This window comes from Calidris pugnax, unplaced genomic scaffold (genome assembly GCF_001431845.1).
Source record: "Calidris pugnax isolate Ruff unplaced genomic scaffold, ASM143184v1 scaffold1156, whole genome shotgun sequence".
NCBI lineage: Eukaryota > Metazoa > Chordata > Aves > Charadriiformes > Scolopacidae > Calidris > Calidris pugnax.
In genome coordinates this window covers 853,983-880,809 of record NW_015094503.1, presented here as the reverse complement: position 1 = coordinate 880,809, position 26,827 = coordinate 853,983, and the positions used below count along the sequence as shown (strand labels likewise).

General features: G+C 46.1%; 2 protein-coding genes across 3 annotated transcripts in view; both read right to left on the bottom strand.

The window, feature by feature from the left end:
- Positions 1-878: 878 nt before the first annotated feature.
- On the bottom strand, positions 879-3,814 carry LOC106900811 (aquaporin-12-like). The gene is made up of 3 exons (XM_014962963.1): positions 3,112-3,814; positions 2,511-2,627; positions 879-1,914 (listed from the first exon to the last, which is right to left on the bottom strand). The coding sequence occupies exons 1-3, from the start codon at positions 3,716-3,718 to the stop codon at positions 1,733-1,735; spliced, it is 906 nt and encodes a 301-aa protein (XP_014818449.1). The 5' UTR covers positions 3,719-3,814; the 3' UTR covers positions 879-1,732.
- A 5,379-nt stretch (positions 3,815-9,193) lies between these two features.
- The window catches only part of PAK2 (p21 protein (Cdc42/Rac)-activated kinase 2), a 50,904-nt gene continuing 33,270 nt past the window's right edge, over positions 9,194-26,827 (bottom strand). For both annotated transcript variants that reach the window (XM_014963024.1, XM_014963025.1), the window contains 12 exons: positions 26,558-26,589; positions 26,115-26,222; positions 24,716-24,848; positions 23,869-23,932; positions 23,000-23,048; positions 20,899-21,011; positions 20,281-20,398; positions 18,336-18,435; positions 15,188-15,384; positions 14,503-14,640; positions 13,894-14,010; positions 9,194-12,941 (listed from right to left, as the gene is read on the bottom strand). In XM_014963024.1, the coding sequence (XP_014818510.1) occupies positions 13,924-14,010; positions 14,503-14,640; positions 15,188-15,384; positions 18,336-18,435; positions 20,281-20,398; positions 20,899-21,011; positions 23,000-23,048; positions 23,869-23,932; positions 24,716-24,848; positions 26,115-26,222; positions 26,558-26,589 (1,139 nt within the window). In that variant the 3' untranslated portion in view covers positions 9,194-12,941; positions 13,894-13,923. The remainder of the gene's footprint in view (positions 12,942-13,893; positions 14,011-14,502; positions 14,641-15,187; positions 15,385-18,335; positions 18,436-20,280; positions 20,399-20,898; positions 21,012-22,999; positions 23,049-23,868; positions 23,933-24,715; positions 24,849-26,114; positions 26,223-26,557; positions 26,590-26,827) is intronic.

The following is a 26,827-nucleotide window of genomic DNA, read 5'->3' as shown; positions in this document are numbered from 1 at the left end:
GCTTCGGTCCCTTCTCTCATTTCTCCTGTTGGGACGTGGTGCGGTCTCATGGTTTGCAGAGGTCCAAGCTCCCCTCTGGGCAGTCTCCGGTTCACCCCAGAGGGCAATCCCACATGGGAGCAAGGGAGATGGGCAGCCCACGGGCAGCATAGACAAGGTCATCCCCCCAGAACCCAGAGGGGAACACAGTGGGGATGCAGGGAGAAGCAGGGCTGGCACCCAGGGCAGTGGACATCACATGTCCAGGTACCAAACCTGCATCTGATGCAGGATTAGGATTAGGGATTTTAATCGGGTGCCACTTCCTTATTCACCATTTGCAACTCATTAAACAGGAGCAGATCTTGCCTGCCCGAGCTCCTGCCAAGGTGACCCAGGGCAGAGACACTTGTACAATCCAGAGCATCACATGAGAAACACACCCTGCCCCGGAGCACGCACCCCGCGATTGCTCCCAAGAGCTGTGGTGCATCAAGAATATGTTCAGCTCAGGAATTTTCTGCCCAGAGAAGCCCTGAAAAATTCTCTGTTTGCCATAAAATGCAGGAAAACTGGGCTGGTTTTGGCAGGGACAGGGAGATCTCTGGGTGGAAACTCCATCTACAGCTGTGCCCAGCAGCTCTGCTCCAGGGATGCCGGGTGTGGGAACGCCCCAGCCCCTGCTCTTCCCCGTGGAGAGACCCCCGGGCTGCCCCGGCCCCTGCATTGCCCGGGGGCAGCCCCATTTACCTAGCAGGTGTTACCCCCCCCTTCCAGAGCAAGAGGCAGGTAGGACAGAGCTGCTTTGGACATCTTCACAGCTTCTTCCGTTTCTGGGGATGAGATGGGCTGATCTCCCCCCCCCAGAGACCTCACAGGAACGACATCATTCCCCTAAATGCCAATCACAACATTTATTTTTATTAATTTTTCCACAAGCCATCACTTTATCTTTAGGAATATTTCACGTAGACATGGAGAGGAGCCCAGGGATAGACTTGCTCACCCACACTGGCTGCGTACCAGCTGCCTGGGTCTTGCTTTTTAACCACGGCCACTTTGTGCACCATCTCTCCATGCCCGACAGCACGTGGAGCCCAGGCTAAGCACTGCGTCCACAGACCTAAGTACTGGTCTCCTGTGGCCAGTGAACTCCCTTGCCCTGGAGCATTTTTAACCCCTCTTCAAGAACTGCCAGGTGCAGCCTGTGCAACTCAAAAAACCAACAGTTTTTGACCAATATCCATTTAATAACTCACAATATCAAAGCCTGCTTCCTCCTCATCCCAAGTTTCCATGGCAGTTAATGGTTTATGCTTTTTATGGCTGCAAGAGACCCAGACAGATTGTTTCAAGCGTTGCACGATGCAATAATGTGGGGGTTGCTCAAGCGTACCCACGTAATAGTCCTGACTTTTTGTAAGCTTCTTGGTAACGTAAGAGAACCAGCAATTTCTTCAAAAGTGTTAGATTTTCCCCCGCCACAGACAGGCTTGAAAAGCTTTGGGCTCTTCAGGGTGACTTTCAAAGCTACTCCCAAAGAGGCTCAGGGATTCAGAGGTCCTGCAAGGGCAGCTTGGCCCATTCCTTTGCCATGTTTTTAAAAAAAATAAAAAATAAAAAATCTCACCCTGCGGTAGGGACCGAGCAGGCAGGAGGGATGCTGGGCGGGATGAGCAGCAAAATCCTCTGCCCCAGGAAACCCACTGCCAGGAGAGGGGCTGCAGGAACCTCCTCAGCCCCCATCGGCAGCTCAGGCACGAGGCTCAGAGTTGCTCTTCTGCCCTTTCCTCTTCCGACGGGGTTCATTATCCTCCACGTGCGTCACCACCCGTGCCTTGGGTATCTTGTATTTGCTCCTCTGGCTGTAAAGGAGGTTTTTCTGGAAGAGTCGTGGGATGTTGCCTTGGTAGAGCAGGAGGGCAGCGAGCATCCCTGAAACGAGAGCACGGACCCCCTCCGTGTGCTGCATCAAGCATCCCCACGGCCCAGCAGTGGTTTTCAGGCCCTTGCCACAACCTTCCTCATGACCAAAATGTAGCTCAGCACCACTGAAGTCCCCACTGAGGTTATCTAAAAGACCCGTGCTGTATTAATTTAAGGAGAATTTAACCATGGTGTCCTTAATACAATAGAGGCTTGTTTTGACCCAAAAGAGCTATAAACCACACCAGCAGCCTCCTTCCCCAGCTCTCTGCATTCAAAGCAGTATGGATCCTGCTCCTCATGGTCATCCTGAAGCTGTGGACAACCTCAATAGCATAGCTCACCCTGTCGTTGCCCCCACACATCTTTGCTTCATCTCCCCCAGACTTTGGCCTCAGGGAATGTTTTGCCACGTCCCACGTAGAAATTGGATTTAGAAAACGGAGAGCAAAGGGATGACTGGGGTGGCAGGGGAGGGGGACAGAAGAGGACACTTGCCACTGGCAAGATGCAGGTTCAGCCCTTTGCCAGGTCCAGCATTTCCGCCTTGCCCGTTGCCCCCCACCCCAACCCCTGCTCCCCGGTCCCTCCTGGGCAGATCTCACCTGCAAGGGGCCCCAGCCAGTACACCTGGGTGTAGTCCCAAAAGCTGTTCCCTGAGCAGTGGAAGGTGGCAACTGTGGCCAGGGCAGGGTTGAAGAAGGCCCCCGTGAACGGTCCAGCTGCGTGGGAAGAGAAGCACAGCCATCAGTCTGCTCGCATCCTTGGTAAGAGGGACAAAGAGCTGGAGAGGGAGACCCGCCACCCCTCCTGCCTGCTGGGAGCATCTCTGCTGCTGCCCAGCTCCAGCAGCGGCATCTCTGGGGCTGTGAAACCACAGCACACGGGGAAATCCCACCCCTGTTACCCTGAGCTTCACAAGAAGCAGAAGAGCTCAGAGCAGGACTGAGGGCTTGCGTTGGAGGACATTCAAGAAAAGCGTTCCCAATTTTGGGGCAAGCTACAGGTATCTAGATATGCTAAACTAGTGTCTTCAACCCAAAATGAATACTCCCCAAATGAATATTCTACCAAAATAAGTAGAAAACAAATGTCTTGGTAACCATTACCTCTCAAGTCCTGGAAGATGACAAAGGGACTGTTAAGTTCCCACAAATGAGGTATTTTTCTAAATGTCTTAGATAAAGAAAGGCGGGTGCTGCTCACCTGTGTAGGTCAGGAAGGTGACAGTCGCTGCCAGCGCAGGGACCCGGTAGATTGGGTGACTCCGGCACAACTTGAGAAGGACAAGGTGGAAAAGGAAAGAGCAGGTGCCTTCTGCAAAGGCAGCGTGGTGCAGAGACGTGTGGATGGAGGAGCTGCACTCCGACATTATCAGGTTCTGGATGAGGTGGAAATGTGTCAGCTCCCAAGACCAGTAGAGCTTGGTGACAGCCCAGCCCGTCCCCATGCCCACAGCCTGGGCCAGCAGCTTGGCAGCAGTCGCGGCGAGGTTGGACTCGAGCAGCAAGAACTCCTGGAGAGAGATGGTGGGGTTGGCGGATGCTCCATCAAAAGAGGCGCTGTGAACAGCAAAGAGGATGAAGAGCAGAGTCAGGACCACGTCCGGGCCAAAGCCACCACCCCATGGGCCAATCTCCAACAGCATCCTCAGCTCGAGGCAGCTTGTGCACAACTGCAACGAGCTGGCGAGTTCTCTGGCCAGGCAGCCATACGGTCCAGGAGGCAGAAGCCTCTTGGAAAGCCACCTGAGCGCCTGGGCCACCCCGACCACCAGGAAGAAAAAAGCAATGGAGACGTTCAGGCCAGCCATAGCAAAGGCTGCGCTGGGGGGAAGGGGCAGAGAAAGCTTCCGCACCTCCCTCTTTATGAAGCTGCGCGTAAGCAAACGTGGCGCAGCCCCACAGGCCTGGGAAAGGCCACACGTGCTGTCCTCTCCTCTGGGGGACAATGTCTGCTGCCACCGGGAGCCGACGGGCTCAGCCCCAGCTGGAGCAGCCCACAAGCTGTCCCAGCGAGCAGGTCCTGGGGTTATTATCTCCAGCTGAGAGGAATAACTGAGCCCCCACCCCCCAGAAGCCCTATCTGAGAGCCCGCAGCAGCTCCCAGGGCTGTGCAGGTCTTCCAGAAGGAACAAAAACCTTCATTTTGTTTCCACTCAGCACCATAACACACAACTCTACTGCCTCTGTCCCAAAGCCTGGGCCTGAGGGGACTCTTCAAAAGCCAGCAACCCATCGAGGAGCTCCATGTGTCTCCAGGGCAGAGCTGCTCTGAGGCATGGCAAAGCCATCTTTTCTGACTTTGAAGGCTGGGTTTGCTTACTCCTTCCCATCCTTGGCTTGAGTGAGACCTCACCTTGTTTGTTGGTGGTGGCACTAATTGCACATGCCATTGGTCCGCAGGTGGCACTTTAGTGACAATGACACTTCAACTCCTCCTGCTGGTAACACACATGTTGGAGACAGGCTCTTTCCCAGCTCCACCAAAACCACCCCATGGTGTCGTCATCACCTGTCTTCTGAAGCCCACACCATCTGACCCAACACATTTAGGTCAGACCTTTGATGGAGGCAACAGCAATTTTAAGTGCCAAAATATTCTGGGTTTGCTCCCGCTCCTGCCAGATCACCAGGGACCCCTGGACTCTCACCCCTGGGGTCTGCAGGAGTCAAGGTGAGTGATGGAAAGTGCAAGACACAGCAGGAAGGGTGGGACAGGGTGGACAACGTCATGTTATCAGAGACTCATGGCTAACAGAGCATGAACAGTCCATGATGTGTCTTTTGGGTCACTTCCCCGCTCTGCAGCAGAAATTACACCACCCTGAGCTCATGCTTCCCACCCCTGCAGCGGGAACAGCAGCAGGGATAAACATGCCCAGGCGTGCTCTGCTATCACAGGAATGAGTGGTGGGACGTATCCCAAAACAGCTGCTAGGCATCAGGGCCACCATGCTGGGCTACTCCATGCAGCAGGTAACAGAGGCTTCTCTCACCGCCCGATCACACGCAAGGAGCCAACAGCTTTTAGTAATGCCATTTTATTTCCCCCCCGGGTAGTCATTTATAAAAGAAATTGCCAGGAGGCAGAGGTTTGAAGGACACTTGAGCCAGGGGTAAGACACTTGACACGCTGTGGAAACCCACACCAACCCATGAAACCAGGAGCATCTGCTTCCACGGGGTGGGAGCTGCTCGGCCTTTCTCCCTTTTAGCCCTTGGCACCGTGGGAAAGAAACACAACATTTGGGTAGGGCATCTTGGAGATGTTTGTGAAGTTCACAGCCACCCTCAGCATCTCCACCTGCACCGCTCTCCTTCCTTCACGGAATTGTCAGAGTTGGAAGGGACCTCTAGAGATCATCCAGTCCAACCCCCCTGCCAAAGTAGGGTTGCCCAGAGCACAGCACTCAGGAGCATCCAGGGGGGGCTTGAAGATCTCCAGAGAAGGGGACTCCACACCCTCCCTGGGCAGCCTCTGCCAGGGCTCTGCCACCCTCACCCCAAACAAGTTCTTCCTCACATTGGAGTGGAACTTCCCATGTTCCGGCTTGTGCCCGTTGCCCCTCGTCCTGTCACTGGGAACCACTGGAAAGAGTCCGGCTCCATCCTCCTTCAACCCACCCTTTAGAGACTTGTCAGCATTAGTAAGGTCTCCCCTCAGCCTTCTCTTCTCCAGGCTTAAGAGTCCCAGCTCTCTCAGCTTTTCCTCACCAGGGAGATGCTCCAATCCCTCCATCCTCTCTGTTGCCCTTCGCTGGACTCTCTCCAGCAGTTCCCTGTCTCTCTTGAACTGGGGAGCCCAGAACTGGACGCAGGATTCCAGTTGTGGCCTCCCCAGTGCAGAGCAGAGGGGGAGAATGACCTCCCTCCACTTCCTGGCCACACTCTTCCCTACGCAGCCCAGGATCCCATTGGCCTCTTGGCCACACGGGCACATTGCTGGCTCATGGAGAGTTTACTGTCCACCAGGACCCCCAGATCCTTCTCTTCCCCACAGTCACTGCCATGGCCCCAGGGTGGTTTGGGGAAGGTGCCGGTCCCGGTGATCACAGCACACAGCATGTGCTTTGCAAACCTCAGGAAGCCCGAGCAGGGAGAGGGATCACCCTGCACCAGCCCATCCTCCAACCCCCTGCTCCTCCCCAACACAACGGCCCTGCTTCAGTTCACCTGCCTCAAAACACATCATAACTTCAACATTTTTAACCCATTTCTCTCTCCAGGAAGCAAAACGAGTGTGTATCTTTTGCCTCAAATGAGCAAACCTTGCCTGAAAAAAGGAGGATGAAACAGGTGGGGTTTTTTTTAAAGACTCAGAAAATTAATTATTTTTGACCTCGTGAAAATTCACCTCTGGCAAAGTGTTGAGTCAGACAAAGCTCCTCCTGGCTGCAGGACACCACAAACACTTAACATCGCAACCCAACTAGTTTCTTTCTATCTCCCCTATTTTTGTGTTTCTCAGGCTCCCAACTTGAGAAACAAACATCTGACAAGGACCCAGTGACACCGGCCCAAACCGAGTCCCTGGAAGAGAACCCCCGGCCCATGGGACCCAGGAGACAAACAGGCAGTTGGCAGAGAGGAACATCATGGGTCTTCCTGTACCACAGCTCCATCCCTCCTACCAGCACTTCAACCTTGGCTTCAACAGAGGGTTTTGACAGGGCAGATGAGAGTTTTCGCAGAGCCCCCCCCCAGAGAACACCTTCAGAGCCCCCCGCTCCGCAGAACATTTTGGCCTTTGAGCAGAGTCCATCCAGATCAACAGAAAAAAGGGGGTGAAGGCATCGCCCCTCACACTGCTGCTCCTGGCTACTCTTTCAAAAGAAAGCTAATGCCTAAAAAGCAAGTGCATTCTCATCCCCTTCCTCCAAACACAGCTGTGACGCGGAAAACATTGAGAGACCCCCCCATGGCAAACCCGGAAAAAAAATAATCCAAACACCTCTTCCTTCCCAACAGGAACTGAATTTTCCCTCCTTCTCAAGACCTTTAAGAGCTGGGCCTTAGGAAGTGAACAATCAGATGTCCAGAGGTCTTTAAAAGCTATTTCCCGTCCATCGCCTGTAATTATACCCACGGCACATCCTGCAATTGTGGGACACTCAGCCCAGGCTGGAGAGGGAAACTGGAAGCTGTTGCTTATGAGGATAACGAGGGGATTAAATAACGGCAGTGACAGATACACGGGCAGCTCATTTCCCGTCTCCCATCAGTGCTGACAAGGGGGGGACATGCCGCGGGCTCTGTCCTGGAGCACATCTTCAGGCCACTGCAAAGACAAAACCCCTTCGAAAGTCTTCACGGCTGCTCTTCTAGAAACAAGAGTGTCTAAAAATTCAGATATCTGCACTGAAAACCACTGTACTGCGGCTGGAACACCCGTGTCTTTTCTAAATGAAATTTGCTTTCAGGGCTGTCAAGAACTACAGCAGGTATTTGAACTGGGTGGGTTTTTTTTTAGCCATGGGACAGGAACAAGTTGGCATTTTCGCAGTGAAGTCAAATAAACACCATCCAAAACCACTGAAGGGTAACAAAAGCTGAGCAGAACCGTGCTGGCTCCCCCCAGCACAGTTTTCACCTACAAAGAGGTAATAGCTATGGCTGAGTATAATTGTAAGGTTATTTAAGGAGAGTTTTACTGGGCGGGGAGGGGGGGGTGGATAAAACCTTTCCAGGACCAGCCACCCATTATCAGCTGCTGTGACAAGGCAGCAGGAACCCAGAAGCAGGTTTCCTCCCACAGGCAGCCAGATGAAAAGGGCTCAGGGAGAGCCAGGAGTTAACTGGGCTTCATGAAAAGACCTGAATCCTTAGAACAAGCATTTGCTGGGAGGAGAAAGTAACAAAGACGGATCATCCTTGGCTCCAGAAACCTTGAAGTCAAAAGAAATGTCTGTCCCTGGGTAGATTCTCCCTCCAGAACAGGCCGTGGAGATGTCCCGAGTCACATCAGCATCTTCTCTGCTGATCTGCAGCTACGGAGAACCAGATTCATTAGTCACAAGCCCTTCGGAAAACACCAGAAACCTGAGTCTGGCATTGAGACAGATCTGTGCATGGGGACATACATCCCCATCCCACCCTCCTCCCTACTGACTCCACACATCTTCTCCAAAGCAGAAGCCTGGTGGACTTTTAGTATCCTAAAAAGACTACACAATCATTAACTTCCCAGTGCACAAATCCCATTATAAATTAAAATTAAACAACAACAAAAAAAGAAATCATCAGTCCCTACAGGCTGTTTCAATACTAGGTCAATAGGTAAATGGTTTTTGCAATGAATTTACGATGTGTTGGAAGATATTCCCCCGAGATATTTGTTGTGAGAGGGCAATGGCAGCAGGAGAAGCTGCACCAGCACTACCCCCCTCCCTCAGAACAGTCTGCAAATGAGGAAACTAGTCAGAAATTCCCTGTTCTCACTTGTTGGGATTTTCCCTCTCAAGAAAAAAAAAAATAATAATTAAAAAATCCTTCCTTAGGCTGAGGTTCAAAGTAGGGGGAAAAAAAGCTCTTGGAAAAACCTGCTTCCTCCAGACATCTGGAGAACAACATCAAGAATTTAGCTGAGCTCAGCAGTTTCATATACCTTTCTCACATGACAGAGGATGGCTATTTTTATTAAAAACAATCTTCGGAGCAAGTTATAAACGCAAGTTATAACGCAAGTTATAAAAATAGGAAAAAGAAATGCAGCTGTACAAATCCCTGGGAGCAGGAACTTGCAGCCAACCGCCGTGCTTGCACAGGAGCCACATAAATTGCACTGAAACCCAACACTTTTCTTCAGGCACCACTGGGAAAATGCTAATTAGAAATTAAGATCCTCAACTTTCAGCCATCCTGGTTTTAACCAGGGTGTTGCTGGCACAGCCTGAATAATTGTGCTCAGCTTTGTGGCAAACTCACTGCAACCAAACAGCAGCCCTCAAAGGGAGAAACCACTGCCACCACCTTTACTATCTTGAAGAACGATGTTTTAAATGCCCAGTCTTGAAGAAAAAAGGGATCTAAAATGAAGGGGCTGCTCTTGGGTTTACTCTAGGCCGGGTATATGCAAGGGATGAGCAAGTTCACACAAGGTTAATAAGATTTCTCGAGCAAGGACGAGCAACTTCCACCCTGTGCAGGCCCCATTCAGCCAGAGCCCTGCTCTCCCTCCAGCAGCACAAGTACCAACTTCCAGATCACCAGCGAGTTCCACCAAGCACCTTCTCTCTCCTCCAGTCAACCTTTTCCCCCATAAATTAAATGCAAAATCATCACTTAAATGCAGAGTTAGAGAACATCAGTTTAAATGCATAAAGGGTCAATTATATATAAAGACAAGGATACTACAACAAATTAATTAACCTGAAGAGACAGTGCTTTGTGCAAAACAACATTCTCATGTCTGGTTGAAAAGGCTTCTGAAGATGAGTGGCTTCTTCATTTCCCTTTGTCAGTGGTCTGAGCAAAGCTTGTACAACACGCAAGGAAGGGGAAGAGATGATTTCCCAATAACAGATGGGAAACACACCACATGGTGAGTCCTCGACATTCACAACCGAGCCAGATGCTTCATCTGGATTTCAGCTGAGCTGGTCTTGACCCCAAAGTAAGTTTTTTTTTAATGTCCTTTTCTTTAGCCAGGCTGCCATGCCAACACGCCACGACATTTCTGTAGTTCGGATGATGAAGAGGGAGCAAGTCTTGGCAGCCTCCACCAGGCACCATGGATCTCACCCCGAGTCCTCTCCCCGTGTGGCTCCACTGGCCAAAGGCTGATCAGTGGGGACGGGGCAGGACCCGCAGCAGCCTCTTCCAAGCACGCACCAGGACAGATCATCCCCTCCTCTCCCGTGCCCTAAATGTTTATATGCGGGATACCAGATGATATTCACGGTGCAAAATAAAGCAGTCTTGTTGGGAATAGTTACTGGAACATCATGACATTGCCACGGTCACAGTTTACTGGCCCATCAGTCCCACCCCAGTCGCTACCAAAGGCTACCTCACAGCAGACGAGCGGTGGAAGGGGAGATGAACGAGGCTGGTGTTTGCTTTGCTCCCTTCGCAAGAAAAGCCGGGAATCTCTCTTCCCCGGCGGGTGAACAGGGTGTTTCGGAGCCGCTCTCCTCCCGTCGGCCATCCGGAGCGTTCTGAAGGCGCGTGGTGGCGAGGAAAGCTTGCAGTTATCACCAGGCTGGTACAGACACTGAGGAGTACTCAAAAACCAGGATGGGCTAACATGGGATAAAATTACATCCATCATAATCAAAGCGTTCGTGAGAAGCTTAATTACAAACATTCTGGTAATCTCATTAAGACATCTAAACATGGATTCTGTTGAGCTACTCTCATCTTAGAAGGTATAAACTCATGATGGGGAAAGGGGAAAAAACCAAAATGTTTTTTAAAAGTTTATTTCTAGCCCTGAAAGAACAGTTATTAAACAAAGTCAACAAATACAGTAGTTAATATTGCAGTAACAATTAAATAACATAATGGGATTAAATTACACAAAAGGCAACATTAAAATCTGAAGACAGTTAAAAAAATAAAAAGAAAGCTTGCACCTACTTCCATTTCCATTGACAGTGTGAGGAACAGAGGGAAAAATGAACCAGAGATGTTTATTTATTCAACTCTAGCTGGAGAGACCCTGACCAACCTCCTGGCTCCCCCCCCGGCCACCCACCATCCCCTCTGACCCAGCGGGACCCAGCCTCTCCCATCTGCTCTGGCCTCTCCTTTTGTGCCTCCTTGCACCAGGAGAGCCAGGGGGAAGCCTACAATTAGTCTCGTTAACACCTAAGGCAGGTCAAAGTGCACATTCCCAGCATCGTGGTTGCTCTCGATGAAAACTTTGGTTTATTCTACAATAACAAGAAAATCCAAGGAGTCACACATGCCCTACACTCTTGCTGCCCAGCTCCATCTGCCCAACTAACCACACCACTGTACATCACACTCCAGACGTATCACGTGCATATTTGATGGGAATCTGTCCCAGGACCCTGTGCTGGCACCCAAGAGAGAGCAAATCCCAGCCCTTTCAGATGCAATCCTTCCCTTAGCATCACCTACTCGGACTCCAGCTGGTCCCTGGCTGCCCCAGCGACAGAGCAGATCGAACAGCCCCCCCAGCAACTCTTAAGGATGCTCATCTGCTCCCTTAAGGGGAAAAAAACCCCACAGCTGGCATTTTTTAATTTCGCCGACATCATTAGGAAAGCGATGCCTGACCCACAAAGATACAAAAGCACAGTCCAGCAACCTTCCCCTGGCTCTCCTCCTCCGCCAGCTCCATCTCTGGCCCCCTGTTTCTGGCAGCAGGGGGTTGAAAAATCTGCCCCCCCCCCAACAACACATCTGCCACCTGGGGAAGGGGAGGTGTGGACACTTCTCAACGTCAGAGCTAACCACCATTCCAGGTCACACAGCAAGTGCTGAGATACAGGTTCAGCAACTTCTGGGTTGGGCCAAGTTTAGTGTGCTACGATGGCTGAAAGTTTGGAAATCATCTCCTAAGTAGCCTAAATTGAACAAATTTTGTAACGTATGTTTGAAACCATTCTTATTCATCAATAAAAGTGAACCAATAAGTTACAATTACTCAGGATTTCTTGGTTTTCTATTTTAAAAACCCCTAAAATTATGGCAAGTTATCTTACTGTCTAGATTGTGCCACCAAAAAAAAAAAAAAAAAAAAAGAAAAGATAGAAGAAAGAAAAGCTCCCAGTTCAACTCTGGCACAAGGAGTTTCACAAAGTCCATTGCCAGCAACGGACAAAGAGGGAATCATTGGTACGACAGGTTGGTTTTTCTCAGCCAAGCCTCCTCGCTACTCCATTTGATGAGGGAGCACTCAAACCGGGGCATGGCCGTCACTGCGGTGTCCATGGCTTGTAAATACATCTTGCCTGGGAAATGCATCTAGATTTACTTGCCTGGAATGAGACACTTCCTCCAATTTCAAACCATAACTATTGCTACACTTGGAGCCAGAAGGATTTACTCCTCTGATGGAGCAGTTAACGTCATTTAACCGATGTAAATATTTCCTACCACGCAAGAGCAGAACACAAGCTGCCCCACGCCACCGCAGTGCCCTGCACAACCAGGAGTCCTGCTGGTACCACGCCAGCTCCTACAAGCCAACAAGTCGCAGCAGATGCTGCGAGACCCTTGTCCCACGTCTCTCCATCACCAACACAAACAGCCCCCGCTGTCCTGGCCGGCCCCTCACAGCTGGAAGTTGGTTTTGTCATACCTTGGCTACCAGTCCCCAAAACATAATCATCTCTATTGCTATACAAATACCAAAATTAGCTGAAAATGACTTCTATCTTCTGCCAGCAACGTTTGTAAAAAGTGTGCAAAAGTTTTATCCAGGGTCCTCTGTCCATACCCAGCCATAACCCTATCTGTCCCAGGTCCTGCCCCGCTGGTAATGCAATAAAATCACACTAAAGTAATGGTTATTCTTTCACAGAATGTTTGGCACATTGTAACTACAGCTGGCTCTTCGTTAAACTGTTGGGGAAGCTGAAGCAAACAGACTGTAGCACTAGAAGAACCTGGGGCACAGGTTCTTCTACACTTGCCCCTGGTGACACCCCAAGAACTCGACTGCTCAAGTTGCTCACTGTCCGTCAGAGGGAGGCACTTTTTCTTGCGTTGACTGTTAGACATCAGCCGTTCTTGCTGGCACAACGTCCTTAGCGAGGAAGGATTGGTGTGACACGTGGCATCTCCTCAGCCTTGGACTAACCAGTCAAATAAGCCCCATGGACGTCCGATGGCACTGTTCTGCTCCCCCGGCTTTCATCTTCTCAGAACAGCACTTTGGCATTTCCAGGTGTTCATAATCTTCTGCTTGAATCATATTTAAAAATTCCTGTATCTTCAGTGTCCTCAGATCTGATTATTTGTTCTTCTGATTTCATTAGTACAAATGGAGCACGTACAAAATTGGAAAAAAATAGCTCTAATACTTAAACTCTGACAATTCCATAGAGGGCGATGCATTATTTGCTTGGGAGGAAAAAAAAAAAATTACAACATATACAAAAATGTATTTGATACAAAGAAGGGAAACACAAAATAAAAAAAGTCAAAGGCACCAGCATAACTTCCAAAGCCCAAGTCAGAGCACAGATACATGTTTGTGAACCACCAAGCACAAAGCACATTACCCCTTAAGCTTCTGGCCAGCAAGTCTAATGGGAAAAAAAGAGCAGACAGGAAGACAGCTGGAATTTTTTTTCTTGCCCTGACTATAGCTGATAATTCGATCATAAATAAAGTATCTGACCCCTACCTACATATCCATAAACTGACATCCAAAGACTTGACCAATCACTAAGTTTCTACAAAGAGGCCATATCTTTGATTAAAAAATCCACAGAGCACAGGCATATGAGAAACAATTGAATACTTCTCTTCCCCCTCTCTCCAAATTCATCTTAAAAAGCAAAACACATCTCAACATATTACAATTTCTTAAGTAGCCAAGTTGTCAATTCTACAGTACAGTAACAGCTAATTCATTAAAAAAAGTGAGGGGCAAGATGTACCTTCACATTTGTCACACTTGCCGTGAATCTAGTCACATGGGAGCTTACTAGCGGGGCTAAAAAGTAAATTGGTAGAGTGGAGGAAGAGGAGAGTGAAAGAGATCAGCAGGTAGAATTAGTACTGCTCTCTGAAAGCTTGAATCTGTCATTCAAGTATTGAAAGTACCCAGAAGGGTACAATGAATGGGAGCTGCGACAGCAAAGTCGTTAAAAACCCTTAAAACCCCGGGCACATAAGTGGCATAAAAAAAAAAAAAAAAAAAAAAAAAAAGGCCAGTAATTCAGTCCTCAATTCCTTCTGGACCCCAGACAGGGATCACTAGAGTCACCACAATTCCTTCCCTCCCCCCAGAAGTGTAACAATTTCATATATTATAAAGATTTGTAAAATACAAACAAACAAAACACACAAAAAAAAGATGAAGGCTGTGGCAGTAATGTTAGCGGTTACTCTTCATTGCTTCTTTGGCTGCCAAGATCAGTGGCGTCAAGCTAGACAGAGGTTTGGCCAGTTTCAGGAAGGGATGCTGCCAGGAAGAGAGAAACACAGTAAATTCGTGAGAGGCAGTTTAAAAAGCCAGTAAAAGCCATATGTCTACAAGGCAAACGCTATCAACGCCCAGCTCCTGAAGGGATAGATCCAGAGCACCTCAAAGCCTGATAATCACTCCTCCTCACCCCAAAAGAGCCTCAGCCTTTCCTTTTCCAGTGATTCACTATAAAGAGGTTTCCCACTCAAATATCTTCTCTCAGGGCTATCCTGCTCACTTCACTCCGTTACAGTAAATCCGTAAATTGTTGGGGGCTTTAGCAGTGGCAGAATGAAGGCAGATTACTGATGGAAAGACTTTGGGGTACATATTACAATCTTCGATGACCGTAGCTCCTACCAACTGCTCTCCGCTAGATTCCTCAGAAGAAAACCCAAAAAAGAGAGTGCCTGTCTACGGTGTGGTTTATCACAGGCTGACCTTACTCGCGGCTCCTGTATCTCACGCTGTGGAGAACCTGATTCTCACCTGTAGCAATTCTTTGGCTGATCCTCTTTTCTCTACATCCATCTCCAAAGAGTGGTTCAAGAATTCCCGGAATATTGGGGACAGTTTCTCGGGGTTCTGCAGCTCTGGCGTGCCATTAGTTGCTATCAAATATAAAGCCTGTAAAATGAAGAATATATTGTATAACCAAGCCAAATCTTTAGAAGATGCACAAGTGACCTGCCTAATGGCAACCCCTCAGTCTAGATGAGAAAGGGCTCTGCCGCCTGCTTCTCTCCCTGATGACAAACCAAGAATGCCACAATTCTACACAGTCGTGACCTACTTGCAAAGTAACATTCAAAATCTTTTGGCAACAGACACCTTGGCAAAGGAAATACCAGCTCCTGCCACAAGCAGCATTTTTCATAACCTAATGGATTTACTTTCCCTAAACTAGCTGGGAAGACTGCGTTCAAAGTCCAATGATTTAGTTACAAGCAGGTAATCATCTTCTAAACAGAAAAACTTGGGGTAGGGCTGACAGCAAATTCAAGACAGCTGTCTTCCTTTTGGAGAAACTCTCTTGCACTGCTGATGCTTGTTGCCTTTTCTATTTCATTTTCTTTTTCACATAGGTACTATGAATGAACAATCACTGACAACATCCATATGTTTTCCATGGTAAATACCCATAAATAGTTCTAGCCCCATCGGGGCTTCTTACCCTCAGCGGGTTTTCATTGAGGTACGGGGGTTCTCCTTCCACCATCTCGATAGCCATGATGCCCAGAGACCAGATATCCACTTTAGGGCCGTACGCTTTCCGCGTGACCACCTCGGGAGCCATCCAGTACGGAGTCCCAACCATGGTGCTGCGCTTGCTCTGCTCTGGGGTGATCTGAGCACAGAAACCAAAGTCGGCTGTAGGATAATAGAATTTTAAGAAGTTAAATTGGTGCACCCCAAGTCAGTAGGCTTCCTACAAGACTTCTCTATTACTACACATACATTTTACTCCTCCACACTTGAGGGGCTTGGGAGCGTCTCCTTTTCTTTTCCCTTCCCCCCCACTATATTTGCCATAATACAAAAGCCAACGTGCAAGATCGATACAAAACCTGAAGGTGTTTAAGAAGGGCAGATTTCCGTGGAATGAAGATAAGCCTTTTTGTCCTCTGAAAAAGTGACACAAGTATTACCCTGTAGAAGAATGGTATTTTGCCCAGTCTTCAAGATTCCTAGACTGGTAGCAGCCAAAAAAAAGTCATGAAGCAGAACACAGAAGGCGCAGAAGTGTTCTGCGCATGGGGTGTTATACATTCAGCTCTAGCAAACACGAATCCACAAACCACGGCTTCTGCCCTGCTAAACAAATTTAATTTGTGCAGCTACTGAGTTCAACATTCCACAGCAATCTGTCCATCAAATACAGGTACTACAGCTGACAAGAGACATGGAAACAAGGCTTCGGATAAGTGAAGTGCTATCGCACTCAGCAGAAGGAACCTGGACAAACAAACCTTTCCACAAGGTAACTACTAAAGAGAACAACCACACTCAAGAAAACAAGAAAAGTCACCTATTCCTATAGCCTTCAGGTGCAGCAGCAATGCATGTTCCATCATGTTACTTTATCCAGCTGCAGCACTCCCACTTCCCAGGCATGTAAAGCATCAATAAGAACACAGTTAAGGCAGGAGACAGATATTACCTTATCATTGACACTAAGTTTGAGAGAGAAAGAGAGAGAGAGAAAGAGAGAAAGAAAGAGAACGTAAAATTTCGAGTCAATTTTGAAAGTGTTATGCCACAGTGCTGACAAAAGCGCCACAGTCATGAAAATGCCAAGTTGTACCCAGGGCAATTTAACAAAGAACTACTCCCATCCCAACTGTCAAGATGTTGCCTGAAAAAAAAAAAAAAAAAAAAAAAAAAAAAAGGAAAAAATATAAAAGCCCCCGCAAAAGATGTCCTAGTGCAGCAGAGTGTAATAGTACCTGATACTTAATCTTGCAGTGGTTCCTTGGTTTACATGCCCGTTAACTACCGGGTATTGCTCCAGCTATCAGATTTCTTCTTGTGCTTTGGTCAAGCTCTCGTGCACAAGGCTTCTATGTCCAGGCTCTGGCAAGCTCCCTTATTTTACGATGTAATGTCAGACTTGGCTGCTTTTCCTAAATGTTCAGACAGTTAGCTTAATGCCCTGAAGGGTCAATTAAATACATATCCAGAAATATCATTAGTTTAAAAAAAAAAAAAAAAAAAAGAAAAAAGAAAAAGGTAAAACTATAGCAGCCACTGAGTTCCTTGCCAGCACTTCTTGGCCTTTATCAAGGTGTCATACTCAAGGCATAGCTCATTTCATCAAACACACCAGAAAAGCAGCAGCAGGGTCCATCTCCTGACCTACCAACGAGGCCTTCAGCATCATGTCACCAGCAAGGAGAGGAAAGACAGGCAAGATGTAGAACCCAGTTACACCAACCCAGCGTGCGTGGAGGCATGTAGTGGTGACAGGCAGATTGGTATCTCTCACTTCTGCTGTTCCCAGTCTCCCAGTAACCACACTCTTCCAGAGACAAGGAAGAGCTTGAAAAGAAGGTGCAACTTCTTCCACCCTGCACCCTAAACAGCTGCTAGAAGCCACAGAAGGGCTAATCTCAGCACTGATTGCCATACCTCCCCTTCAGATAGGGCATTTTTACAGCTAGCTCCTGTTCTCTCCTGTCTCCTTCTTCCTCATCTTCATCCAATCTCCTGGGGACGATGCTTCTTTACATAGGCTGCTAACCCTGTCTTTTGCCCCTCTGCTTTGACAGCTCTTATATTTTTGAGGCTTCTCCAGCTAACTCTTCCCAGCCACATCCTCCACTGTAACTATTCGCTCAACTTCAGTCTCCAAATCCACACAGTTTGTGCATAAACACATCACCCTCTTTAAAAAAACACTGAAGCCTCCTATGCAAACAAGCAGTGCATCCACCAATGCTGGTGAGCAAATCAGGTTGCTCGTAATCTTTTTTCACGCTCCATTTAATAACCAATATGACACTGCAAACCATCTAGAGTAAGGAATATTGCTCAGATGTGCTTTCATGGCATTTCAAATTCCTACCCAGCTGTAAAAACACCATCCCTTACATCCCTTAACTCTTTGGGCACTTCATGCTTCACGCATTCCTACATACCAAGAAGTCAGATAATGCACCTCTCTTTCTCTCAACAGTCCTGACAGCTTCTTCATGTGGTTGCACATTCTTTTATTGCCACACACGCGTACACACACCAGAAACCCACTGTCTGTACACAAGTCCATGCACGCATAACAGTTACCTGAAAAGCAAGGAATTTCATTTGCCATTTCATGATTATAATAAAGAAAGTGTGTTACACTTTCAGTCCAAGAAAAGGAGACCCAGTAGAGGCGCAGCATTAGACTGCAATATAAACGGTTAATAATATACAATGTTCTCGTTAGCGGCCATCCAAAGCAAGTCATAACAACCTGAAGAGACTAACGAAGCAACTGCAGTTAGCTGCAACTCTTCTGTTGCAATCCTTTGCATCTTTGCTTCACTGCATGGTGACAGTTACTTCATATTTACCAACATGTGCATGTGGCAATGGGTTTGCTTCAACAACCTTCCGGCCTCACACGTTCGCAGCCTTAGTCTTAGGGCCCTCAGAATTTCCATACCTGCTTCCTGCGAGTTATACATTTCATAGCACAGGATGAACTTCTATTACTCATAGGCAATAAAAACGCACCTCGGGTTTCCCTGCCAACTCTCCTTCTACTGACTTACACTCTCCGAGTCAAAGTTTACTGGGAAAGGAAAAACAGAACCTTGAAAGCATTGTCTGGGACTCACTTAGTTTAACTGATCCATCCATTCCTAACAGCACGTTGTCGCTCTTGATGTCTCTGTGGATGACCTGGTTGGCATGTAGGAACTCAAGCGCTTGCAAGCACTGGATGGGAGGAAAAAGAAAAAAATATTCAGCATATGGAAACACAATTTGTGTATGTGAACACAAATTCCAAAGCAATGCTCACACCCCCAGCCAGTGCTGAGTGCAAAAATAGAACAGGTATTATTTAAAATAACCAGCAGAGGAAGCTCTTGTGCTAAAATATACTCTCCAGATCATGGTTAAAATGCTTTTTGACCTCATGAGGAGTTTCCCCTGCTATCTTAAAAACCCATAAACTAAACGCCTCATCACCCAAGGTGCTCTCAAAAATCCCAGATGTTAATTTTGGTACCTCTTCTAAATACTACAGGGGAACCATAAAGGTCTACGTGAGAGCTATTTAGCCTGAAGTCCCACCAAGAGGAGCTGGTGAGACTTTATTATCAACAAGCAACTTTTCCTACAGTGAAGGCTTTCAACCATCTTCATAATGAAGTCACTGATACTGGTTTTGCACTGCTTTTAGATTAAAACCTTTCACACCAAGTTTCTGCCTAAAAACATTATGAAATTTACTTTTGCTACTTGAGAATAAAAGGGGGGAAAAAGAGTAAGATTTTTCTCTTTTAATATAAGCAGAACATTTCCCATTTGCAACTTGGTATGGATGTAGTCCCCAGTGTGTTTTTTGTGTTTTCATTTGCTTTTCTAAGTGGCACAGATTTGCAGAATGAAGGGCATCTAACATAGCAGGGTAACTTTGATGAAGCACAATAGTTCAGTACAAGAATTCTTCCTCAGAAAAGTTAATTACTGTTGCAGTAAATAGTTACTTTCGATACTTTGCTTCCAGCACTGGTTTCTCAGGAAACCATTACCTGTCCATACATGTTAACGTACAAGTTTGCTTTCCATCCCCTCCCTCCCGGTGAGTCATCCCAAGCAGACGTCATGTTGATGTAGTCAAATGGGGGTTTTAAAAGCCTACGTTTCTCCTGCACAGCAGCTAATGCAATTACCTTTCTCTCTACCATAATAAATCAAGCCTGATCTGGATGCTGGCACTCTGACTCAGGGCAGAAACCACTGATAAGTTGTGACATCAACTATTTTTAACTCTTTCATTAAAAGTCTTACCGCAATTTTAAAATTCTTCTAACTACAGTCTTACAGAGAATTATATTTCCAAGAAATGCACAAAGAAAACTTAACTGTCAGAGAACTATAGATATCACACACTATAAAAACTACTAAAATGAAAAAGGGATAGTCTGCATCAAGTTCATCTTTATTTTAGTACACGTTTCTTGACGTATTCCTGTTTCATCAGACTCACTTTCACACTGTAAGCACAGTTCTTCTTTTTCCTTCTGGAAAAGACTCCAAAGCTTTCAAGCTTTTTTCTTTCCTTTGTTTTTTTTAATATGTGAACATCTCTACTTTCTACATTACTTATATATGTGGGTAGTCACATTTTCTTTTTGGCGCCTTTGAATATTCTTTGTTAGTCAAGGTTAAAAAAGACATTCTCTCCAGCTGCTAAACTCCTTCACTGCTCTTACTTCAACTTCAGTCTGCATTATGTTGTGAACATTGCCAGCAGGACTAGGCAACCCAGGTACCAAAACCAAAATCTTTATCTGCTCCATCACTTAACATTCCCAAGCACTCAGATCAAAACATAGCTCATGTTGCAACTTGCCAACCCCCAGTTTTCTGAAGTAAACTCAATTTTGCTATTTTCTATCTTTTAAATATTTATTTCTGCTCAGTGTCATTCACTCTTCCTAACTCAATGGCTCCAACAGCAATTGTTGCAATTAGTCCTAACACAAGTGTACCATAAAAATCCAGGGGAACTGAGTGCACCTCGTTCCTCTACCCATCAACTAGAACACTTACCTCTCTGCAAACAGCAGCAATCTGTGCTTCATCCATACACGTTTCTGTGACCACATCTGTGAGCGAGCCTCCAGCTAGATACTCCATCACCACAAACAATTCATCTCCTACGAGGTAACTACAGACAGAAAATGAAAAGCATGCCCGCCTGCCACCAAGGGATCGACAGCTGAAAAATGACTGATCAAGAGCTGCTCAATGAAATGATTCATAAGTGCTCAAGACAAACAGTGAAGAAAGTTAATCTCTGGAAGGCAGCCTGAAATGTAAACGCTGACAATAAAAGCTGTGTGCTTTATACTACCTAAATGGGCAGGATGACACCCTGCATCTCTCATGCGCAACGCAAGCATTGCTCCAGCTGTGCTCTTGCCCCCCTCCGATGCACACGCAGCCCTGCATCCATGACAAAGTGGCCCCTTACTGAATCATCAAGATCATTCCCTATAACAAATGACTTTTTTTTTCTTTCAGATGATAGTTTAAAATACAGTCTCATTTCCTTCTGAGGCCTCTAGGTACAGGCAATCAGGTCTATGTGAGTATATCAAGTTAAAACCACTTGGGATGTTAAAACCACTCTGGGGATGAAGGAATCAGCCATCTGTCTGCATTTACCTGTCCAGGAAGTTGACTATGTTGGGGTTCTTTAGCTCCTTCATTACCAAGATCTCATTAATAATCAACTCCTTCTTGGGCTGTTTCTGCAGGTTTATCTGTTTAATAGCAACCTGAGTAGGACAAAATAAAACAGCAATCACTCAAACCCAAGTTATCAAAACCTTTCAGACATTCTTAATACAGCAAAAAGCTAGAAGATATTCTGTAACAGGGTTAAAGGAGTTTAGCACAGCCTGCAGCTGGCAAGTTATTTATTTTTTAGCATACAACTTAAAAGAACACAACTTGACAAGCACACAACTGGCACCCATAGCCACCATCATCCTCTTGCAGCTGAAAAGATCCACAATGGTAAGAAAGGCCAGAACAGACAGCAAAGGATATCCAGGAGATAAAGAGATACACACCTGATTTCAAATCAACAGGCCTAAAGCAGAAGAGAACCTTGTAGCAACTAAGAGTGACAGCATTAGCCTTCCAGTGCAAGGCAAAGCAATTCCTTCTGACCAAAGTAGTGTTTGGGTACAAGGAATGCTGCTGGGAGGCAGAAGGAAGTGCTCAAAGCAATTAAGTCAATGAACTATCCCAGAGAGAAGGGAAGATAAAGACCAATCTTATCCCAGTTAGCTTATTTCCCGGACAAGTATTCCAGTCTTTAAAATGGAGAAGAACGGTCCCAGTTACGTTAGCTGCTTTGAGGAGGCTGTTTGGAGTTTTACAAAACAACCTACTCATGAGTCCAAAACCAAATGCAAGAACCAATATAATCCTGTAGAAATGATGGCTACCATACTGGCAAGGGCATTAAGAGAAGAGAACTTGTGGCACAGAATCACAAAATAATTAAGATTAGAGGGGACTCTGGAGGTCGGCTGGTCCCATCCCTTGCTTAAAGCACAGCCAACACGGAGCAGGCTGCCGAGTGTCTTGTGCAACTGATTCTGAATGGAGATCTCAATGAGCACATATTCCACAACCTCTGTCCCACGTTTGATCATCCTGACTGCAAGGGGAAATACAATTTCTAATACCTAACCAGAATTTCACTTATGGCGATTTTTGCTTGCTACCTCTTGTCCTATCATTGCATAGCTCCAAGAGGAGCCTAGCTCCATATTCCCTATGGAGGGAGTTGAAAATGGCAATAAAATCCTCCTTTGGCCTTCACTTCTTACCATTGAACAGACCTAAGCACCAAGGAAGCTGCAGCACTGCAGCTGTTTAAGGCCCAAAGACAGAGACTGCTCCCATCAGCACACCTGCCTGATGAGACGCAGGGGAGGTCTGAGAAAGGAACCAGGCTACAAAATTTGGTCTGCAGTCTCTAAGAGGACATGAAGTACTGCGATACGTAGAAAGCAAATTAAGAGACAACACACTAAAACAATTGAAAAGCTTGCTGTTTATCAAGATGAGGTGCTCCACTGCAATACTGCTAAATGGGGTTCTGGTTGAAAGGGCAGTGACCTATGGAATGGCTACCTGTGGATGCTTAAAGGAAAATTAAGGAAATATAAATTCAAAGAGAAGCAAATAATTCCTAGAATTTTAGTCCTGGGAACCAGAGATGACCACAGGATGACAAGCATGAAGAGTATTGCTGAAGTCATGGACTTCACCAGGTGGGTTTGGAGGCACCGAGGAGTAAAAGCCAAGAGCAGGATGTGGAGGAGGCATTCTGACTACAGCCAAGAATCACACGGGACAAGCTGCTTCCATACAGATAAGGCACATCCATCACCTCTCCTGGGACGGGACTAGAGAACAAGTGTGCACAGACTAAACAAAGTTTTATTTCTGAAGATGCAGGACTCCCATGCCCAGAACTCTTGAAGGATAAACTGTCTTCAAACCCCATTTCTGGAATACCTCACTCCCTCTTCATTGGAAAGACAAAACTCTATTTTTAGCTTTCATCATCTGATTACCACAGAACAAAGAACACACTGTTACAAAGGACTATGACAAACATCCTTCTGGGAGGTGAGAGCAGAGATGGGAGCCACAGAAAGAAATCTCATCACACCATTTTGGCCACCTACAGAAGAACATTTATACAGAAAAAGTATTTTCATTGCAATGAACACAGGAATCTTACCTCCTGCCCTGTTGCCACATCAATAGCTGTGAAAACTGTACCTGAAGCCCTGTGAAGAAAAAGAAAAAACATTACAGACAGTTGCATCTCTCTGTAGCAAACACGTGCGTGAACAGACAAATCACAAACAAAATATCGTGTCAGCTCTCAATGTTGCAAGAGCTTTCTCGAAAAGAAGGGCTATTAAAAGCAAGCGGTATCGTAGAAATGCCCGTTGGTTCACACAAAACAAACTAATCCCAATTGGTTCACACAAAACAAACTGATCTCAAATACGCTTATGCCCCCTGCATTCAAGATGTCCACACCCCCAGAACTTGTGCTGCTCCCCACCACCAGGTAAGCTGGGCAGCCCTTCCTGTAGCAGGTTATTACTCTTCATATTCTCCCAGGGGAAACCACCCCCCTCCAAACTCACACAGACCTATTTAGAAAGTATACAGTAGGAATTAGGCATATACATACACACATATAATAAAAGCTGGAAAAGGCGGAACTTTCTATATACTTTTTTTTTTTTTTCCCTAAGAAGGATTCAGAGGATCACCAGAAGAATAACTCAGTTTAAGGCAGCATTGTTAGCGTAGCACACAGAAAACCTTCTGAGGTGCCCTCGGGCTATTCAGCAGTCACATCTCAGCAGGAGAGGACTAGATGCCTCCGCAGGGAAGTGGCACTCGCATTAAAAGACACAACTCCAGATTTCCCACCACTGTCTAAAGCCTTCACCATCTGTTTATCACTGCTTAATAGAGCCAACGTTTCTGCCTGCTTCAGTAAGCGGTGGCTACGCGACAGCATCAGAAATAGAACAGTGCACTGCTTTTAACACTGGCTCACTGGGAATAAAAGTTGGGGAGAACACTTACCCCTGCCCAATTTTGTCATATCTGGTGTATTTTTTCTTGGGATCTCCTATGCTCACAATAGTGCCTAAAAAAAAAAACACCATCACACAAAACATTTTCACACAAAATCTGAGAGGAGTCACGGCTTTAGGAAAGGCTCTTTACTGCTGTAGCACAGCGTTACACCGCTTCTGTCGGCTCACGCTGAAAGCACCCATCAGTCCTGCTGTCCCCCTTCAGCAGGGCTGGCTTGGCCAAGGTGGCCCAAGAGTGGGTCAGCTCAAGGAGCTAAGGCTGATGCGTGAATAGACAAAGCTTCCTGATGAGTTCCAGTCGCAAATAGCCCCACCTCAGACAATCATTACGCTAGATTTTACTCTTAACGAGACAGATCATGCTATTTCCCATTACTTTCTCAATTTAATGATAGTCTTCTATGTAGCAAAACCCCATAGGAGGTTATGACAAGTCCATTAGCTTAGCCTAGGCTTGAAACTAGCCAGGTCTCGACTTAAGGACAGGAACATTATTAGTACAGTGGAAAAACTATCTTTAAGATGATTATGGAACAAACAACAGCAGAAACTACTTTGTGTTATCATAGTTGTATTATGCATATATTATCACAATTGAACTTTAATGCAAAAAACCCCCCATTCTACAATTTTTTTTACCCAGTAGGGCTCTGAATCACATAAATCAGCAAACCTTCTGACTGCAGTGCTCTCGGCTACTGTCCGACACAAAATCCATCACGCACAATATTCATACAACCCTTATACAAAAGTAAGGATAAGGGCAAAAACTTAATATCCCTCCCCCGGTCCTAAAGCCTTTGTTTATCTAAATAAAAAAAAAAACCACCTACGTAGTTTTTCCATGATCTCCTCATCCGACATTTTGGTCTTCTTTTTCTGCTTATCACCTGGTTTCATCGCATTGTCAACAGAAGAGTCACCGGCCGATGCAGGGATGGGGTCAATTACAGACCGTGTATAAATCTGTTAAGAGAGACCATTTACCTGAGCATTTTCTTTGCAATCACTGACCTTCAGCTGAAAACAAACAACAGTTCTTCAAACATCCCTAAGCACCATTTTACGTAACAGATTGGAGGCAGTAATTAGACCTGAGAAACGTTAAAGTACAGTAAACCCCTATGCTGGCAACCTCACTGACCTCCAAAACGACGACCCGGGCACCTCCTGGACATTGTGGATGCCAGGAGATTAACTCAGGCTTTCACAGACAAACGTTTAGTGGGTTTTCTACTTGCTTACTCTTCATAACGCACGCTAGTTAACAGGAGGGGCTCTTTCATCTATTTACTTCATCCTTGCAATTTCCAAGTTTCACAGAACAGAAATCACTATTTAACAGCGAGATCAACCAAGATCTAAAGGACAAAGACTCACGCTTCAGCATGAGACTTTTGGAATTTCCCAGTTACCCCCAATTTGGGGGATTTTCTTGGAGCTTTAATATCCTCAGGAGCTGCTCACAGGCATACACAGCTACCCTAGAAATAGCAAACTGGAGACCTGCCACATTTTATATGTTTACATACCCAGAGTGGGCAATTATAAAGCAGTATCACTTGACAAATACACACAAGTCACATTGGTGCTCCTGAAGCAAAAAGAAGTGGGCAGAATGGCAAAATGCACACCCACCACAGTCAAAAAAAAATAACCTGGAGTAAGTGGGAACCCTGGGACATTATTAACAAGGTGTGTAGTTCAGGACCACTAAACTTAAACAACTACTTTTAAGTCGTTTAAGTGGTTAAGTGTTCAACTTCTCATGCAATGCTGAGGATTTTGTGAGTGAAATAAGCTTTCAAGTCTTAAATTTGAATTGGTTTGGGGTTAGGTAGTACATTTGGTGAGGCTATCACACTGTAATTTAATAAAATAAAGAAAATCAAACACACTACCCTTGTACCACTGCACTGTGCAAACTTACAGAAACTACCTGTATTCTTTCAGGACTAAAAAGCCTCCTCCTGGCATCCTGTGTTGAAGGCAGGCGTAACTGGGTATCTTCAACACAGGCCAACAAGCAAATCAGCATGAACTTCAGGATTTCTGATCCAGTGGATATCCAGAAATTAGGCATTTTCTTATAAAACTCAAATAAAACCAGAACTTTTCCCTAAAACCACAACAGCTCATTTCACAAATAAAACTTTGCTAGAGAACAAAAGTAGAAAAAGTCCTATAATACAAAGAAATCTGATCTGCACTGGAAACTTTACAGCTGCTCACCGATTTTGTGTGATCTGGTCGCGGAGCAATAACAGGAGGAGGAGCTTCTTCATCATCCTCATCATCATCTACCACAGCTGTTGATGGCTCTGAACCTTTGGCATTGGTCTACATGTTCACCAAATGTAAAAAAATAAACAAACAAAATTGTCTCCCCTGCAGTGTTAAAGACGTGCTCCCCCCCACCAAGATAAAAGAATTCTTACTGATGTCAAAAGAAAAGGACTGGTTGAGTGGGTTAAGTGCCCTATGACATTTTATTAAAATTCTAAAATACTACCGCTCCAGTCAAATATGCTTTGTTGATGCCCCAATTTATGTTTTTATTCCACAAAAAAAAAATCTCGATTTATCTTATACTGCTAGACTCAGCATATAACAAATTCAGAAGACCTGAGCTTGTATGTGCCTAAGAAGATACAAAGAACAGTGAATACACTCACCGTTGGTGTTCCTGAAGCGAAACCATCTTTTTCTAAATAGGAAAAACAGCACAATACATAAAATCATCAGCACAATAATAAAAAGTTAATTTTACAGAGTTATTGCTAAGCTATTTTCAGAAAGCATTCATAAAAAACCCAGATAAAACTGCACCTGTTTGTAGGACACTCTGTATGTCATCCCACCCCACCATCTCCTGACCTAAGAGCCACAACTTACTTTGCATCTTTGATGTCACCACATGGTGACATCAAGTTTGCAGATAGCTG

Coding starts and splice junctions, on each gene's coding strand:
- LOC106900811 (XM_014962963.1), bottom strand. CDS start 3,718: ATGGCTGGCCTGAACGTCTCCATTGCTTTTTTCTTCCTGGTGGTCGGG. Junction 2,628..3,111: donor CACCTTCCTGACCTACACAG/GTGAGCAGCACC, acceptor CTTCCCACGCAG/CTGGACCGTTCACGGGGGCC. Junction 1,915..2,510: donor CTGGCTGGGGCCCCTTGCAG/GTGAGATCTGCC, acceptor CTCTCGTTTCAG/GGATGCTCGCTGCCCTCCTG.